The following is a 17,834-nucleotide window of genomic DNA, read 5'->3' on the forward strand; positions in this document are numbered from 1 at the left end:
TCTTCATCATGTGCTCCACAGCTGTGTTCATTGTCCATGTATTGACTATGTATCGTTTGACTGGGACACTTTCCTTCACTTACTTTTTGTCAACCGATCATCCAAATCTTTACCTGCTGTGACTCAGTTTCCATTAAAATACCTGATCACTCCAGTATTTAACCTAACAGTCCCAGCTGGTGAGATCAGCTGTATGAGAAGCAGCTCTGTGGAAACGTCCAATTTAAAACCTCTCATCTTCGTGATAATCAACAATCAAAAGTTGACAGGGAACTTCATAGATGTTTTCCAGCTCCAGCAGTCAGGGTTACTACCAGTCATGACATCTTGTTTTGTCTTACATGATTCTGTCGCCATGAACACAGCTGGAAAATGTCCCAAATTCTAATTAAAACTATCAGGTGGTTTGGAGCTTCCAGGCATTTAAACACAGCCGTCATTTCTCACTTGTTAGCAATCAGCAGTCACCACCATCCTGTGTACCTCCTAGAATTAAAAACTAAAATCAAATTGTACACAAATAATAACATCTGTACACATCAAATATATTATTAAAGGACATATATCATATTTGTGGTGATGATATATACCATCATACAGTCAGTCTTCAGTATTGTTGCCTCACTCGTGGAAAAAAAGGAGTTACTGAAGAACAGACCACTCAGCAGGTAGAGCAGGTCGACCAGTGATTGGAAGGTCGCAGGTTCAAATCCCGGCTCCGGCATTATTGAGCTGCATGTTGAAGTGCCCTTGAGCGAGATACTGAACCCCACATTGCTCATCAGTGAGGCCCTGCGATGAGCTGGTGACTTGTCCAGGGAGCACCCTGCCCTCCCCCTGAGACAAGGCTGGGATTGGCTCCAGCAGCAACACCCCGCGACCCCATGGAAATCTTGTGGCCATATCGCCCAGCCCTTTGTGTTTCCTGGGTTTTTGTGTTGTGTTTTGTTGTGTTTCCCTCCTGTGTTCCTGAGCTCCTCCTCAGCCTGATATTTCCTCCTCACCTGCCCTGCATCAGCTTTATTAGTCTTAGTCTACTTTAGTTTGGATTTAAGTCCAGTCATTAGTTCAGTCTTTGTCAAACTGTTGTGTTCTTATTCCTGCTGTTACTTTGAATAAATGTTCCTCCACCTTTCCTGGCCCAGTGTGAAAAAGTTATGTTCTTGGTATTTGTTGAATTCTGATGAGCTGAAGACTTCCTCACTCACAATGTGTGAACAGGAAGGATGAAGACTTCTCTTATTTCTGCAGTATTTTAGTCGCGTGAAACCAGAAGGCTGTTTGCTTTTCTACTACATCGTCTTAGTAGAGACGTCTGTTACTGAGTCTGTTGGAGCTCTGCTGACACAAATTATCTGATTTTTAAAAGACAATTATTTCTCCGTTTGAGCTGCAAGTTGATTTGGTAAGGTCAAATGTTACTGCTTTTTATTTATTCAAATGTTTAGATCCTCTGCTTTTAAAGATAATACATGACATATTTTATTTGTTGGTGACACAAATTACAAGTTGCTTCAGTGACATTTTATCACATCTATGATCTCGATCTAACTCACACTGGTACATTTTTTATTTTCAGCCCCAGGTGATGAGTGTCATGTCAGTCCTGTGTGTGAATATGGTGACAGCCAACATGTTGCTGAGCCTCTTCTTTCTCTCAGGTGAGCTGTTTGTTCACTCACTTTTATTTGGAGACACTGATTATTTCCAGTTTAGAGAGCAGACATCATACTGTTGCTTGTTCATCATCAATTTGTCTTCCACATTTTGTTAATCATGATTCTGCTTTACAGGTGTTTTGGCTGATTGTACTCAGAGTTCAGACCTCTTCATCACTGCACCAAAGAAGATGGAAGCACTGAGTGGATCTTGTTTGCAAATCCCATGTAACTTTACATCTAAATCAGAACAAGAGTTTGACAGCAGCAGAGAAATCTTTGGAGTGTGGATTAAAATCCACCACGCATTTGCTAACAAACCAGACAATGTGATTTTCAACAGCAGTAGGACAAATAACATCTATCCAATGAACATAACTGGAAACCTGAGAGAGAAAAACTGCACCACTTTATTTTCCAGGTTAATCACTAGTTACACAGACACATACTACTTCAGGATTGAGAACAACTCATTCAAGGCAACAGCTGTCTGTGATCCTCTTCAAATAACAGTTGAAGGTAAGAGAGTTTAGTTTCTCTCAGTCAGTCTATAATGTTATTGTTCAGAATAAAATGGAAATCACTTACATATGAATACATTTAAATTCTGTTGTGTCATTATAGTTTGAGAGTAAATGGTCACATTATGGGGAAACTGTGTGATTGTAAGATTCTCTTTAAATTTTGGCAATGAAAAACACAAATTACTCAATTTTACATGATTTCTTTGATTTTTTAAAAATATATGTGTGATTTGAACCCACAGATTCTCCTCGTCGCCCCACAATTGAGATCTCAGGTGATCTGAAGGAGAAGGAGTCTGTCACTATAACCTGCTCAGCTTTCACTCCCTGTCCACACTCCCCTCCTAAACTCACCTGGAATCTCCAACAAGACTCTCACAACAAAATAGAGGAAAACACAGATGGAAACTTTACAACTAAAATCCAGGAGACCATCACTCTGTCAGAGCAACATGATGGATACAACATCAGCTGTTCTGCCACATATCCTGTGAATGAAGGAAAAGATGTCAAGACAGCAGAGGAGACAAAGACTCTCAGTGTTTCATGTAAGACAACCAGAGTTTGTTATTGGATCCTGTCAGCACATGATACAAATAAAGGATCTTATTCAGGCTCTGATGTTACTCTCATATCTCACATCTCTGTCACATTTTCCTCAGATGCTCCTAAAGACACCTCAGTGTCCATCAGTGCATCAGCAGGTAGCTGGGTGAACCTGACCTGCTCCAGCAGAGCCAAGCCTCCCGTCAGCAGCTTCAGCTGGTTCAGGACCAGCAAAGATGGACTGATGAAAGTAGCTGAAGGACACTTTTACAGCTTTAATGTGACAGATGGAGGAGATTATTACTGTGTGGCCACAAATGATCTCGGTAACCAGACGTCGTCACAGATCCATTTGAATGTTGCAGGTAAATGTAGAACTGAACTGAATCTGCTCATTTTAGTCTGCGCTTTTCTTATTTTTATCTGCTTTGGTGTTTCTTGTTTGTTTGTTTTAGTGAAGCACTTTTGACTGCATTCTTATGAATTGATTCTGGAGTAATAGACACTTACTTGGAGAGTATCTCAGCATCTTGTGGTGGCTGGAGAGCATTTATCATTAAATAAAGTCTGTGTTTCATGATGTACAAGTTTACATTTGAGGTTAACAGAAGGAATTAAAGTTCAGGATGTTTCAGAGTCGTAACATTTTCCATTAAGGAGAAGGTGACCGTGCTGTCTTGTTACAGAGTTTGGCCTTTCTGTCCACGTTATAGTTACAGATGGAGGAGATTATTACTGTGTGGCCACAAATGATCTCGGTAACCAGACGTCGTCACAGATCCATTTGAATGTTGCAGGTAAATGTAGAACTGAACTGAATCTGCTCATTTAATCTCACCTGCTCTCCTTTGTTTTAGTTCCCTGTAAAGCTCTTTTAAATGCAAGTGTATGAAATGATTTTATCCAAATAATGACTACATCAATATTATTACATGTTTACATCCAACCTTGTTTTTTTAGTCACCATAGTTTAACGTATTTCCTTTCTGATGAACAGGGAACTCTGTAGTCTGGGGTTCAGCTCTTGGAGGGATCGTGGTCGTCATACTCATCCTTGCAGTCTGTGTTTGGTGAGTGTCTCAAACCTTCATTCATGGAGAGGACCTGGATAAAGATGTAATTAAAGTGACTCATTCTCAAACTCTATAAAAGAAACAAGGGGAACAAAAGTATTTTACAAGCTTTTCTGTGACCTAGCTTCAACAAATTCCATTAACTTCACCACTAATCTGTGCCGAGTGGAATTTAATCTGGATTCTTTTTTTTTTTCCACTGATGCACCTCAAATAAACCATCAGTTCATGTACTCCTATTGTCCCTTTAACCTAAAACCTGTAGAATTGTTCATTATGTCTTCCAGGTGGTTTAAGACTAAATATCAAACTACTCAACAAACTGAGGTGAGTGAAGAAACTTTATTGCACAGTACTGAAATGTTTGTCTCACATCTGTTCACAGTGATTGTGTCCTCTATTTCATGTGAAAACATTCCTTTAACAGTACGTAGAATCTGCAGATGTAACTGCTCACTGAGTGAAGCTACTGACAAAGCTAACATTAGCTTCCTAGTATATGACATATTTAAAGTGAAGAGCAGCAGCTGAGAGGGACAGACACAGTCTCCAAGTCAAATATTCACTACTGACTGGTCACCAGCAAGACCAGCACATGTTGTCTTTGAGTCCAATTTATCCAAAGAACCATTTAGTAAACTTTAGTATCCAGCTCACAACATTTCTTGTTTGATTCATTTTTCAGAGTCAAAGAGACGACGAGCTGGCTCCTCAGCTACCACCCAGCATAGCAGAGGAAAACATCCACTATGGAGAGATCGACTTCTCCAAGCGCAGACCTGAACCGTCCTCTGACTCAGTGCAGGACAGTGGACAGCAGCAGGACACAGTGTATGCACAGGTCAATGTGTCCAAGCCAGCAAACACCTCCAGACACACTGCTGACGGGCCAGAGGATCTCTACGCTCACGTGAAGAAAAAATGAGTATTGTCTTGAGATCATATTTGTCTTGGATTCATAATATAGATTCATTTGTTACGTATGCAAGATGTTTTATGTCACTTAATGCAGAAAAGACACTGGAGCCTAGATAAGAACATGTCATCTTCACTGCCTACAGTTAAATAAAGGGAAGCTCTAAACCTCCACACCCTGCAGCTCAGGTGGTTTTGTGGGTTATCTCATCATCATGATTTGTATCCATGTGCTGACCTCATGCAGCTGTTACCAGGTGATTAGTGATCTGTAGGTCAGATATGTACAAGAAAAAGTCCCAAAGCTCTAAATAGACACAAACACATGTAGTGTAGTACAAGATTACAGTCTATTTCATTTCTAATCTTTGTGTGATTTAATGTTTATGTTATATTAGGGTCTGGGGGAAAAATTGACTCTGATTGGCTGCTGGGTATCAATTAAATCCTGATGTAAACTGTATGTTCACCATTCTAAGTTAATACGCTATAGCCTGTATATAAAATGAGCTTTGGCATCAGCTGGCTGCAGACGCCTCAATGTTAGAAATGAATTCATTTCATTAAATGAATAAATGTGACTGTATTATTTACAACACAGTGTTATCCTTCAGTGCATCATCCTCTGAGCGCCACAGGATGGCGCCTGTAACACCAGCTGACTAAACTGTTCAGTGTCCAGTAATGAGACAGGTGGGTAATCTGAGTATGTGCCAGCAAACACATGGACTATCATCTGTTAGTGGAAATCTTCATGTTGATCTCTCACAGTCGTTCAGTGTGTTTCATAAAGCTTTGTGTCTTGGTGTCAGCAGTGAGGACTCTGTAGATATTCCTACAAACACAATATGTAAAATATTTAACCTTCAATCATTTCACTGTATTTGTCATGTAGATGCATGTGTGTGTGTGTGTGCAGGATGGTTGTAATGGTGTAACTATTACAGTGGCTGCATACACTTGTTGATGGTTTGTTATAACTCATTGTTTTAAGTCTTAGTGAGAATAAATCTTGACAAGATTTGTTTTGTCTTTTTATGACTTGAATTATTTCATACAGGTTTTATTCTGAAAGCAGAGAAATTTAACTTGTAACTCAGAAACTCATTAATTCAGCATATTTTTAATGATCAGCTTCATTCAGACAGATACAGTGAGTAAACAACACCTTCTGTGTATCTCCTGTCTCCTGAAAGTTGTAGCAGAAGTCAGATTACAAGTCACATCCATATTTATTTTATGACTGTTGATACAGTGCAACAAAATCAATATGTGTGTCTATGAGTTTAGTCATGAAATATTATGAATGCATTATAATTCACTATGAATGCCCCCCAGACTCAGGAAGTAACAGGATTACATAATTCTTATACACAGAAAAGGTAACTGTATTCCAGTAAAGCTACAGAAACAAAGGTGTAGTTAGATTACAGATACATTCAGTAAACAGTTGAAGTTAAACCAAATACATTCTAACAGAATACACACCTGTTATTAAGATTAACATCTTATTCTTATTTCTTGATATCTTCCTCTTAATATTTCTCCTAATTGAACTGAGATCAGTTTATTTACTTGCTCTACACACTGAAACATTTAATCGATCCGCTCAGGTTGAATAGTAGAGTGTCCCAAGAGTCAGGCGCTGGTCTTGTAGTGGCAGATACAAACAGGGTCATGATCATGCATATAAATTGATTTGAGAATACAACTTGCAGTTCTGTATTAATAGGGAATTTGAGCCTGATGAAAGACCAAGGTTTGATGCTTCCGGTATAATAAAGGCTGGACTGGGGGAGCAGCAGGTGCAGCTACAGCTCACTCAAGGCCACAGATAGGGGCCTGGGTGAGACACTTTGTAGGCCTTAAGGAAGTCAGACAAAAATGAGAATAGTAAGATGACAGTCTCGCGTGATCATGACAAGGGGGGTGGTCCAGGAGGGCACTGGTGACCTGGACCTCGGGTATAAAAGAGGGTGATCGGGGCAGATTTCTCAGTTGCCCCGGGGTACCTCATGGATTTATAACTCTTCTCTTGGAATAAACACCTTTTTGGACTGAAGACTTGCTGCCTCGCCTCTGTTTTGGACTTAGTCTCTGAGCGGTCTTGTCTGTTTTGGACTTAGTCTCTGAGCGGTCTTGTCTCAAATTTGGACTTAGTCTCTGAGCTGTTTTGCCTCTGGTTTTGGACTTAGTCTCAGAGCCGTTTCTCCTCAGATTTGGACTTTAACTTTTGAGCGGAGTCACAGAGTCAGATAGTGGAATAATTGGACGGATAAGGAAGGTAGTCTCCCACTACATTTTGGCGAGCCTAGCCGCGGAGGAGCGGCCCGGTACACAGCCTGCGGCGGCGGACCGGGAGGGACGGGACGGCGGATCTCAGGCGCGCCCCACATACACCATTAAGGGATATATTTATATCTTTTCTTCATTTACGAGTGATACCGTCTACTCCTTCCCAGCCCCAAGTCTCAGGTATTGTTCTAAAAACCTCTCCAAAAGAACCTAAGACTGAGAATTATGAAAAATAAAAATTAAATTAAGATAAATTTAATTAAATTATTATTGTAAATTTTCCTTTATAAAAATTAATAAGTAATTTTAAGTATTGTTATTATTATTAGTTTTGGTTGTATAAAAAATAAAAAAGTAATAACCTGAATTGAAGTATTTAAGAGGCATGGCAGCGGCCTTCAGGCCAAAATTGTGAGTATGTGTGATTGATAATTATATATGTATGTTTCATGTATGTTTATGTAAAAGTATGATTTAGTCAAGTCAGTTCATGTGCGCAGCGAATTATGTCTGATAAATAATGTTCATGCATAGCTTGCCCTAACCACCTTTTAATGATAAAACAAAGTATGTATGAAGAGGGATGGATAAATGTGAGAGAATGCTTTTTAACATGTTAATTTGCATGTGGATCTGTATGTGTCTGAGTCTTGGAAGTGGAATGGTGTGGTATGTTGTAAAATATGTGGCAGTACTGAGAATAATGGCACAAGGAAACTGCACTAAGCAGTTATCTGTTAAAACAAATAGCTCGAGCTGTGGAGTGTAAGGAGACGGGACAGATAAGTTGAAGATAAAATGCGCGTTGATGTCGGAACAAGTTGTTATTGTTGTCTGAGTGTCTTATCGGTTGTTATCGTTGTTGTTATCCGAGGAAGTCGGTGATAAAGTGGTATTGTGGAAATCTGCAGAAGTCGCTAATAAATTGTTATTGTGGTTTGAGACTATAGTAAGAGGTTGTAGCGGCCCGTGAAGAGGGCCGAAAGAACTACAAGTCTAATCTGTAGTTGTTGTTGTTGTTGTTGTTGTTGTAAGTCGTTAAATAAGGTGTTGTTGTGTTGTGAGATTTGAACAAAGAGCTCATTCGACCCGGGGGAAGGGTCAAGAGAACTGGCGGTCTTACGAATAATCATTGTGCCCTCTCAGGAATGATTTAGACGCGCATGAAGTTCTGTTTGGCGGGGAAGCCAAAATCGCTGTGCCCTCTCTGGAGCGATAAAAAGATAATGCGGATCCAAGAACAGCGCCTATGAAAGAGGGCTGTTATAGTGAAATAGCTGTAGAGTAGAAGAGAAGAAAATAATATAAGGCCTTTGTAAAAATATGTACATAAAGTGTGAAAACTGAAAAAAAAATGCATGAATGTAAAATAGAGGAGTAAGGTACCGTGTAAATAATAAAATAGAACAAGTGAGGCAGGACAAATTAAAAGAAATAGATAATTGTAGTAGAAGAAATTGTTTTTTGTTCTTTGACAAAAATACGTAAGTAAACAGTTAAATTGTTTAAATAAAAAAAGAGAATAATAATCGGAAGGCCAGAGCAGGAGCAATCTAATCCAAAAAAGATAACGGCAGCAAGGAAGAAAGAATAGAAGATAAAAGTAACGCAGCGCCAGCTGTGCCAGTCAGCGTCCGACAGGATGGGCATAACACACAGTAAGCGGCCGACGGGACTGACACCCGCAGAATTAGTAATGTTAAAACACCCAACGCAAAAGAGAAAAATTCAGGAGTGCATGAAAAGATGGCACGGGGTATCCTCTGGAGCCACAAAGTGGCCGTTAGCAGGGACCTTTGACCTAAATTATTGTGACTGAATAGAGGCTGAATTACAGAGAAAAGACCTAAAGAATGATGATAATAAATGATAATGATAAGTAGAAGGAAACATGACAATTTCCACTGTGAGAAGTAGACGGGAGAATAGTGGGAAAAATTACAGTAGAGGTGAGAGAGAGAGGGCCAGAAGCAGAACACACACATACAATCAAAAATAGATCAGGGGAGACCTTGAAAACCAGCCAGCGCCCAGCACAGAAAACAATGAGACACTGTCAGGGCAGCTGCAATTTAGACTTCAGCCAAACCTTCTGCATTTAGCAGAGAACTTAGACTTGGAGTAGAGAGCAAGCATTAAAATCGATGCTGTGACAAATAAGTAATAAATAATAATAATAATATAGGCGGCAGGTAGAGCAGGTAGGCTCGTCATCGGAACAAGATACTGAACCCCAAATTGCTCCTGATGTGCAGTTGGCACCTTGCAGTGCCACTGCCATCAGTGAGGGCCCTGCGATGAGCTGATGACTCGTCCAGGGAGTGCCCTGCCTTCACCCAGACAGATAACTGCGACTGGCTCCAGTAACAAACCCTGCGACCCCATAAAAGGGATGAAGTGGTGACGGACAACAATAATGATGCTAATAATAATAGTAATAATAATATTTAATAAACAATAAGAAAATAGTAAATAATAACAGAATAGTAAATAATAGAAGAATAGTAAGTAATAAGAGAAGTGTAATTAAAATAACTGATAATTATAGGCAAATTAAAGTAATATGATATGATAATAAATTGAATGATGAGGATAAAGTGGTGGGTGATAACACAGATACAAGCATAAAAATGAAAATAAAATAATTACTGATGACTATTGCGCCACTAAACGGGACATGGAAAATCAAGGTGTCGGAACGCATTTTTGGCTTGAACAAACATATTTTGATGATGAGGAAATTGGACATTGGAAACTGAGCAAGAAATCAGTCAAACATTATGGCATTTGACGAAAGTTGGTAATACAGACTCTTCCGGTTTGTAATCAATGTGCTGTAAAGAATATGATCAGGATGTGAGAGGAGGAGGAGAGACTCCCATTTGGAGTGTCAGAAAGTCATATAAGAGGCAATTATCTCTACATGAGGGGTTATCGTTTTGAGAGGGAGTAAGATATGAAGTGCCGTGAAAGTATGTGACCTCCACTCTGTTGTATTTAAGTCAGTAACATTTGGAAGACTGGAGAGAACAGTCTGGACCTTCCCTACATGCAGCATGCATTAAAGAGATCTGATTCATCACACTGAGTCTAACATTCTTAAGATATAAGATAATCCTTATAGGTGAGTAAGAAATTGAAAGGAAGTGACTTATGCAAACCTGATAAAGGGTAATACAATGAAAATAATAGCATATAATAGGAAGAAAATATAATATGATACAATATGAGATACTGTAATAATGATATGATACAGTACAGTATTACATGAGGCCCCACTACAATAAAATGGGTGTATGAGTGAAAATAAATATATGAAATAAGTATAAAGAATAAACTTCGTGGTGACATTCAGTGACTAGTATACAGCCTGTATACTACAGGGGTGCGTTGCTCGGAACGAATGTGTCATACAAACCAAAAAGTTACCCAAAGTTAGTGTGTGGTTGATGAGATCCATCCATACACTGTATGGGAAGAGCAGAATGATTGTGAAATTTGTTTGAATGATAAGTCCATTGAAAGTTTAAGCACATCTGTCCCAGTGAGTCAGCTGAAAACATAAGGAACAAAACCGGAAATTTATAAGCTCTATCTGACCCTCTTACAGGCTCTGCTGAAATAATGGCAGACAAATGGGGAAATAATGTGGTTAAAAATGTTCAACTTTGGCACTGTGTCACCCATGGGGTGCTTCCAGTAAAAGGCACATTAAGCACAGAATGTTTAAGATAGTGTAAAATATGTTAAAAGAAAAGGTAACAGGAAAGCAGGAAAGAAAAAAAGGTAGACTGACAAGTTTTTAAAATCAGTAGTGGGACTGAAACGGTAATGGGAAAATAGAGTTTGAGTAACATAAAGAAGAAACAATGTAGGGCCAGAATTAGGAATTGACCTCCTCCATGCTGTCTCCACACCTACAACCCTCCTTTAAACAATACCTTCTCCACACAAGGTCAGGCATCCCAGGATGACTCTGTGAAGGAGGGAGGAGGATAACCAGTACACCCTGTCTTTTCAGCCCTCTTTCTCTCTTCTAAAATGAGTCACAAATTAACCTTGCTTCTCCAAAAAAGCCTTTTTCTCCACCAGCCAGCTTCTACTGACTACTGACTGCGGAGTCGAGATCACTGAGGGGATGATGTTCCCCGACCCCGTGCTGAGGCAAACAAGGAAGCAGACTGTCATTGAGATCCAGAAGTGTTTTATACACAGGCCATGTCAGCCAAACAAATTGAAGGAGGCTACAGAGGTATCACCTGACACAAAGACTGGAGTCGGGTGGGCCACAGAGTCCTGGACAAAGATGGCAGGCACTGCACAACAGCCAGAGGAAAAGGAGACTGGGCCCGTATCAAATTATCAAGGAAAGTGCAACAGCACTGACCAGATAAGCTATGCTGCAGAAGTAAGGTTATGGGAACCCCGAGCTTAATCATCAAGAAGGGAGAGATCCAGAGGAATCCTGACCACATGCACCAGCTAAAGGTGTCTGTTCATTTCCCAGGATTCACCTTGACACAGCCAAAGGAGACAGCAGAGGTCAGAGGTCTGAACTTTGAGCAGCACATACACAAGACACACACACACACACACACACACACACACACACACACACACACACACACACACACACACACACACACACACACACACAGAGGGAAACACTGATTGAATGTTAAAGTCTAAGCTTTGCTTTCTGGCAGTATTTGATAGCTTTAGGGCTCTAAGCAAGTTTGATTTTTAGAAATATAAAAGATGCACATTCTGTTGTTATCCTGTTGTTGACTGTTAGACTAGGTTAAAGAAAATATCCACTCAGCCCTAGGGCTGTCAAGGTCATTGCTCATTCATCAGGGTGCCATTGTTGACTCTCTCATTTCACCATGTACCTCCCCCATCTTGCCCGAAAAAGAAACCAAAAAAAAAAAAAAAAGGGGGGGGGAGAGATTTTTAAAATACTTTAGGGTCATAAATTAAGATGCTGTAATGACTGTGGGTTTTCAGTTACTGATTTAACAAATGCATATTCTAGCATTCCTGTTTATCCTGACTCACAGTTCAAGGTTGCTTTCACTATCAATGGTAAACTTTGTTCATGGATTTGGATGCCATAGTTTTCTTCTCCAGTCCAACTTTGTTCCAAAACCGCAAATGAAAACAAATGATTGCCTTATTGGATTTAGCAGGCTATTGTTGTCCATAGATTGAGCTTTTTCTCATTCATTTTTTTTTATTCTTTTAGGCCTCCCAGACCATAGACGTCCCTTAAAGAAAAAAAAATCATGAAAATAAGACATTTCTGAAATGGTGTTTATTTAAAAAAAAAAAAAAAAAGAGTAGTCCCACGGTGACGAAAAGTGATTAATAGATCATTATTTTTAACTTTACGTAACTTTAACGTTATGACCATATCTGATATAATTATGTGTCCTCTAACTGTTTGTGTTCTGCATGCTGTTTCATTTAACCTCAGAAAACCAAAAAGAACAGATAATTAAATATGTTGCAGATAGGGCGCAGTTTGCCTGTCGAATTTTGATGCAAGACGCTCCAACTGGTAAGCAACCTTTAGCATACTATAGCACCAAGTTAGATAACTCTGAGGCTGGTCTGCATCCCAGTTGTCAGGGACTTGCAGCAGCAGCTTTTGCTTTGAGAGAGCCTCAACAGGAACCATAGGACACCCAACAATACTGTATACATCTCACCAGATACATGCCCACCTCACCAGTCCAAGGTTTGTGCTTACACAAGCTAGGTTATGAAGTTGTGCTCTCAGCAACAACTGAACATCCAACGCTGCAATACAGTTAATCCTGCAACATGGATGATGATACCCATAGATAGAATGCAACATGACTGCCTTCAAGCCACAAATGTGTTTCTGAGACCACGTGAAGATATGCATAATCAGCCAATAACAACATATCTCTCTCTCTTTGTAGATGGATCCTGCTTCAGAGACGTGACAAGCAACAACACAGGTTAAGAAATTGTACAGTTGCTGCCAGATGATATATTTACCACAGTCCAAACAATCTATCTTGCCCAACCATGCTCAGCACAGCTTGCAGAAATTAAAGCTTTTAACTGCCGCAAAGCAAATTATCAGAAGGCAAGCGGTTAAATGTATACTCACAGTGGGCTATGCATACGCAGTGTGTCATATATATGGAAATATCTGGAAACAGAGAGGTTTTCTCAGAGCGGAATGGCACACCAGTAATGCATGGAGCAGCCATCTTAACACTAATTCAAGCATTCATCTATCAAGTGTATCAGCTATTATCAAGTGTGCTGCTCACCAAAAAAGCAGTTCCCTAATAGCCAAACGCAATAGCCTGGCTGACGAGGCCACTAAACAAGCTGAAACCGGTACATGTGTTGGACGGTTGAAGGCAGCCGAAAACTGTGAACCACTCACCACTTTACCATCCTTAATAGCAGCCCAGAAGGAGGCTGACATACGTACAGTTAGTGTGGTTAAAACGTGGTGATATTAAAACCACTCAAGAAGACCACCAGAAAGGTTTATGGTGTAAGCACAGTAGATAAAACTTTAGCAGAATGTTTGTGCAAACAATACTCTGAGGAAAGCCTTTCCTGCTGCAAAATTATACAAATTATACAAATGTGTTTGCCAGAGTGCATGAATTCTGATAACGAGTCATCTTTTGATAGAGATAAAGATTAAACTAGGAGTTTGAGACCATGGACTTCTGAAAATAAAGACAGTTCAGGCTAAAAAGGGCAGAGACTATCCAGGGTGGGAAAAAAAAAAAAAGAGCACTCTTCAATTTGGGCTAAGAGAAAAGAAAAGGGTATTTGTAGGACAGAGAAATGCAGGTTAAAATACAGCCTTAAGTCCATGGACGGCAAACATCGGATAAATAATCAAAAAGCAAGGTAAATTAAAGTCTAAATTAAAGGAAATGTGAGAATAATGCATGCGAGAACCAAAACTGAAAAAAACACACACAAAAAAAAAACAATCTGAACTGAAAATAAACAACGATAATAGTTGTTAACAAAAATCGAAGACCAACAAAAAAGTTTCAGTTAAACCAACAATAAATGTTCGAACATTCTTATGGGGGTTTAATAAAGTAAAAAAGTAGTGTATGAGGTTGTTGACTGTGTGTTGTCAACTACCTGTGTCTTGAGTGTGTGTTGAAGAATCTACTGGAAAAATTAGTGTTTCCTAAAATAAATTGTGCTATTTTGCAGTGTTGTGTGATTTGGTGCTGATGTAACTGTCAGACATTGGAGACATTTTTGCTGTTCTAAAGAGCTTTGTATTACTGTTAATAAGTGGTTAAGTGTGTTGCAGTACTCAAACGATGTGAAGGTTATTAGACAAACTTGATAGTTCTGGTCTAAAATGTGTGTGCTAATAGATATATTAGTATTGAATGTGATTTATGAGATGGTTGTTCTTGTGTGTTGTTTTTGACTTATGAATACTATTCGTGCAGGCTAAGAGTTTATAAATGCATGTGTAAAGTGTCGTTGAGATAAGGAATCCAAGTGACGGTCGGTTGAGGTTACAGCCGAGGAGACACATCCCCGGGCAGGTTTTATATTGTTTTAAGAGCGGGTTCCTATCTCGCTGATGGCTGAGGGAGTTGTGTGCTGAAAAGTTGTGTTTCAAACTGCAGCTCCATTGCTCCTCCCCTGGTGTGTGTGAGAGGGGGGATGCTAGCGCCCCCCGCTCTACTGCACGTCCGGTGTGACGTAATCACCCTCCCTTTCTCTCCTCGCTGTCGACTGGGTCCAAGCTCAGTGAACTTTTCCTTTTTTAGTACATCAAGGTTTTGTTGTGTATTTTTTTGTTGTTGTTGTTTTTCAAGCTCCTTTCAGCATGCTGTCTCATTAGTGGTTGTTGTCTGAAGTGAATACCTATATGCAAGTGATATATACAATTTACGACGATTACATATAAGCTGCTATTTCAAATATTATAACCAATTGTGTTGCAAATACAGTTTAAGCCAGTTTATATTCAAGTAAACGCTATGATCTGTTCTTTGGAGTTACAGGGTGTGAGCTGAAGAAGGCTGTTGTTAATCAAGTAGCATTTGACCAACCTACTCTATTGCCCAAATGGTGTGTTCATAACAAAGAAATTCAAAGCTAATATTAGAACTGAAATATTAGAAATGATATATAATGATGTTGAAAATACTGAGATCCTTTACAAAAAAGCATATATATAAAGTGTCTGTGTTGATTGCATCATGATTTTCACATCAAAGTTCACATACCTGTTACAGAAGAAGTAAAATCATCATTTTAACTACAGAAACATCAAGCATCTAATAAAAACATACATATAACATGTCCACAGTCACAAGGTTCAGTAGAACATGCCAGTGGTATATCAAAAACTAAAATAGCCAAAATCATGGCTGATGGTAATGGTAAACTCACCTGAGAAGATGCTTTGCCATTAGCACTAATGTCTATGCACTCACAAACTAACAGACTAACCCATCTAACCCTGCATGAAATGCTCACTGGATGCCCAATGCCACTGCCACAGTGCAGGGGCCCTATAGAGGGACCGCTTCAGCAGCACTATTTATGGGGTTTAACTCAAATCTACAGATGTGTCCTCCAACAGGTGAAAGACTGATAGTAGTGTCGGAGAGGCTGCCGAGGATGATGCCACCAGCACAACCACGGGCAGTGACACCCTGGAAAGCGCACGTGCAGGACCGTCCGGCCTGCAAGATATACACCACCCGTCCACGCCTGAATTCTGGCCAGAGTCAGAGCGTTCTCTGACTCAGATTAATTTGTTTGTTTTCTTTCTTTTTGTGCTAACCCTTTCAGGTTTCGCAAGGGGGGAGGTAGAAAGAGAAGTCCTAATGACATGTGCCACTATTAACACACCACATGTTAACTGTGCACTTACCATGGTCACCTTAGCCACAATTACAAGGGCATAGTGAAAATGGGAGAACTACTACATCTTCTGTATGTAAAAGCTGACACATATGGTTGTTCACTAACCACCGATGGCACAATAGCTAACGCTCCAGGTTAACATTGGGTGGGACTACCCCGCACCACTGACTGTCAAGAGAATGGATGGTGACATTACAGGTAATACGCACAAACACGTCATGTTAGGACACAGAAACAATCAGAAAATGAAACTTTTAGAAGCCAGTAGATGGATTCGGCTAAAGAGTAACTGAGAAAAAAGAGATTTGGCCAAACTAAGAAGCACAGAAAAAGACCAATAAGAGTGTATTGTACGTTACAAACGTCAAAAGAATACCACTGCCAGGAAGTCACAGAGGTGACTGTTCGGATATAACTGAATGTCTTGCTTGTTGTGCAGTGCACATGGCAGTGAAATTGGATAGATGGAGTTCCAACTCTCAAATATGCCAATGAAAAATTAAAAACAATGACAGCTATGTAAACTTGATAAACTAATCTTCCTTTTCTGTGTAGCACGAGGACGAGTTGGTGTATGTAACCTGGAGAAACACAACCAACCTGACGTGGTGAGACTAATGAAGTGCAGCAATGAGACCTGGTATCCGGCCACCAATGGGGGCAATGCTACCACCATAAAAATGTGTGAATCCAGCCCTTCAACAATTAGCCCAACCACAACTACAGGATGAGCTCTCCGTGGATAATCAGCTAGGAAGACAACATCATGGATAGAGGTCAAAATGTAATTTAGATAAATGTGCCAGCAAGGCTGTGAGCCTGGCTAAGGTTGCTGTCCACTCCTGCAGAGGAACAATCCAAATGGATACAACAGAGCAGAGGTATCTGTCAGTGCCTGCACCCTCCAGGAAGAAGGGTGAGCTATCAACACAGAGACTACTGTACAAGGAGAGAGACAGGCTGACAGGTTTATAAATTATGTTCCGACAATTGTACGACGATCCCTTGTATTCAACATAGTTATGTAGAGTCAAATGTTGTAAATGTGTTGATGAAGAAAAGCGGGCACTCATTTGTGAAGGTCACGTCAGAAAGCTGAGTGCCATAAAAAGCACAAGAAATGTATTAAACCAGTGTGGTTTACAGGAAACCAGTAAGTTCATAGGGACTCTGGTGGAATGGGGGCCTCAGAGCCGCCACACTAATCAAGGGAACACCACGAGTGATATATCACCAGCAAGATCACCCAAGTGTGTCGTGTAAGTCCAGCTGCTAAAGATTGGATAGAGCACTTACCTGTCTTTACCTAATTGGATCAACAAAAATATACATATATAATAGAAAAATAACTCTTCACAAACGCAAATGGTGGTATGAGTGTTTTATGTCAATGATCTAATAATTACTGATCTAATGTTCGTTGAACTGACCAAAAAGGGATTGTCATTACAAAGTGTGTCTAGATAATATTCTAATTCTAAAGGGTTTAAGAATTTGTCTATGTAATCTTGTGCTTTTCTGAAAAAAAAAAAAAAAAAAAAAAATCTTAAACCTATGATATATTCACATGAGCACGAGTTACCTAGTTATGCATGCTTAAAAACAAACCTTGAGGTGTTGAATGGTGTAATTCATCAAGAGTTTGATTCACGTGTGTCACAGTCACGAGTGCCTTCAAAGAGTTAACCACAATGTGTGATTTAATGCTGTATGTACACATATTATGTTTGCACCAACAGAACAGGTCAGTTGGTGGGCCACATGGTGGGGCATTTTACCTCTCATAAACAGCTAATTGGAGAGGATGTTTCCCCTGTCATGTTGCCAGGTCAGAATAGAAACCTGTCAATGAATATCACTGGGTCATCTGTTTGAGGGCTGGTCCAGAAGATGGCTCAGGGAGAGCTCTC

General features: G+C 39.9%; 1 protein-coding gene and 1 long non-coding RNA gene across 4 annotated transcripts; both read left to right on the forward strand.

The window, feature by feature from the left end:
* Nucleotides 1-1,310: 1,310 nt before the first annotated feature.
* Nucleotides 1,311-5,721, forward strand: LOC119008998 (sialoadhesin-like). Of its 2 annotated transcripts, none has more exons than XM_037079833.1 (9): nucleotides 1,311-1,405; nucleotides 1,580-1,661; nucleotides 1,794-2,177; nucleotides 2,425-2,730; nucleotides 2,845-3,093; nucleotides 3,415-3,525; nucleotides 3,726-3,798; nucleotides 4,089-4,128; nucleotides 4,487-5,721. In XM_037079833.1, exons 2-9 carry the CDS (start codon nucleotides 1,589-1,591, stop codon nucleotides 4,724-4,726), a joined length of 1,476 nt encoding a protein of 491 aa, XP_036935728.1. In that variant the 5' UTR covers nucleotides 1,311-1,405; nucleotides 1,580-1,588; the 3' UTR covers nucleotides 4,727-5,721. The 2 variants fall into 2 exon arrangements, with proteins under 2 accessions (XP_036935728.1, XP_036935729.1); XM_037079834.1 differs by having other exon boundaries at nucleotides 3,442-3,525.
* A 1,492-nt stretch (nucleotides 5,722-7,213) lies between these two features.
* On the forward strand, nucleotides 7,214-14,003 carry LOC119008581. Of its 2 annotated transcripts, none has more exons than XR_005071463.1 (2): nucleotides 7,214-11,560; nucleotides 12,960-14,003. It is a non-coding gene; the product is annotated as an uncharacterized LOC119008581 (long non-coding RNA). The 2 variants fall into 2 exon arrangements; XR_005071462.1 differs by having other exon boundaries at nucleotides 7,214-11,553.
* Nucleotides 14,004-17,834: the final 3,831 nt, after the last annotated feature.

Source organism: Acanthopagrus latus, chromosome 19 (assembly GCF_904848185.1).
Source record: "Acanthopagrus latus isolate v.2019 chromosome 19, fAcaLat1.1, whole genome shotgun sequence".
NCBI lineage: Eukaryota > Metazoa > Chordata > Actinopteri > Spariformes > Sparidae > Acanthopagrus > Acanthopagrus latus.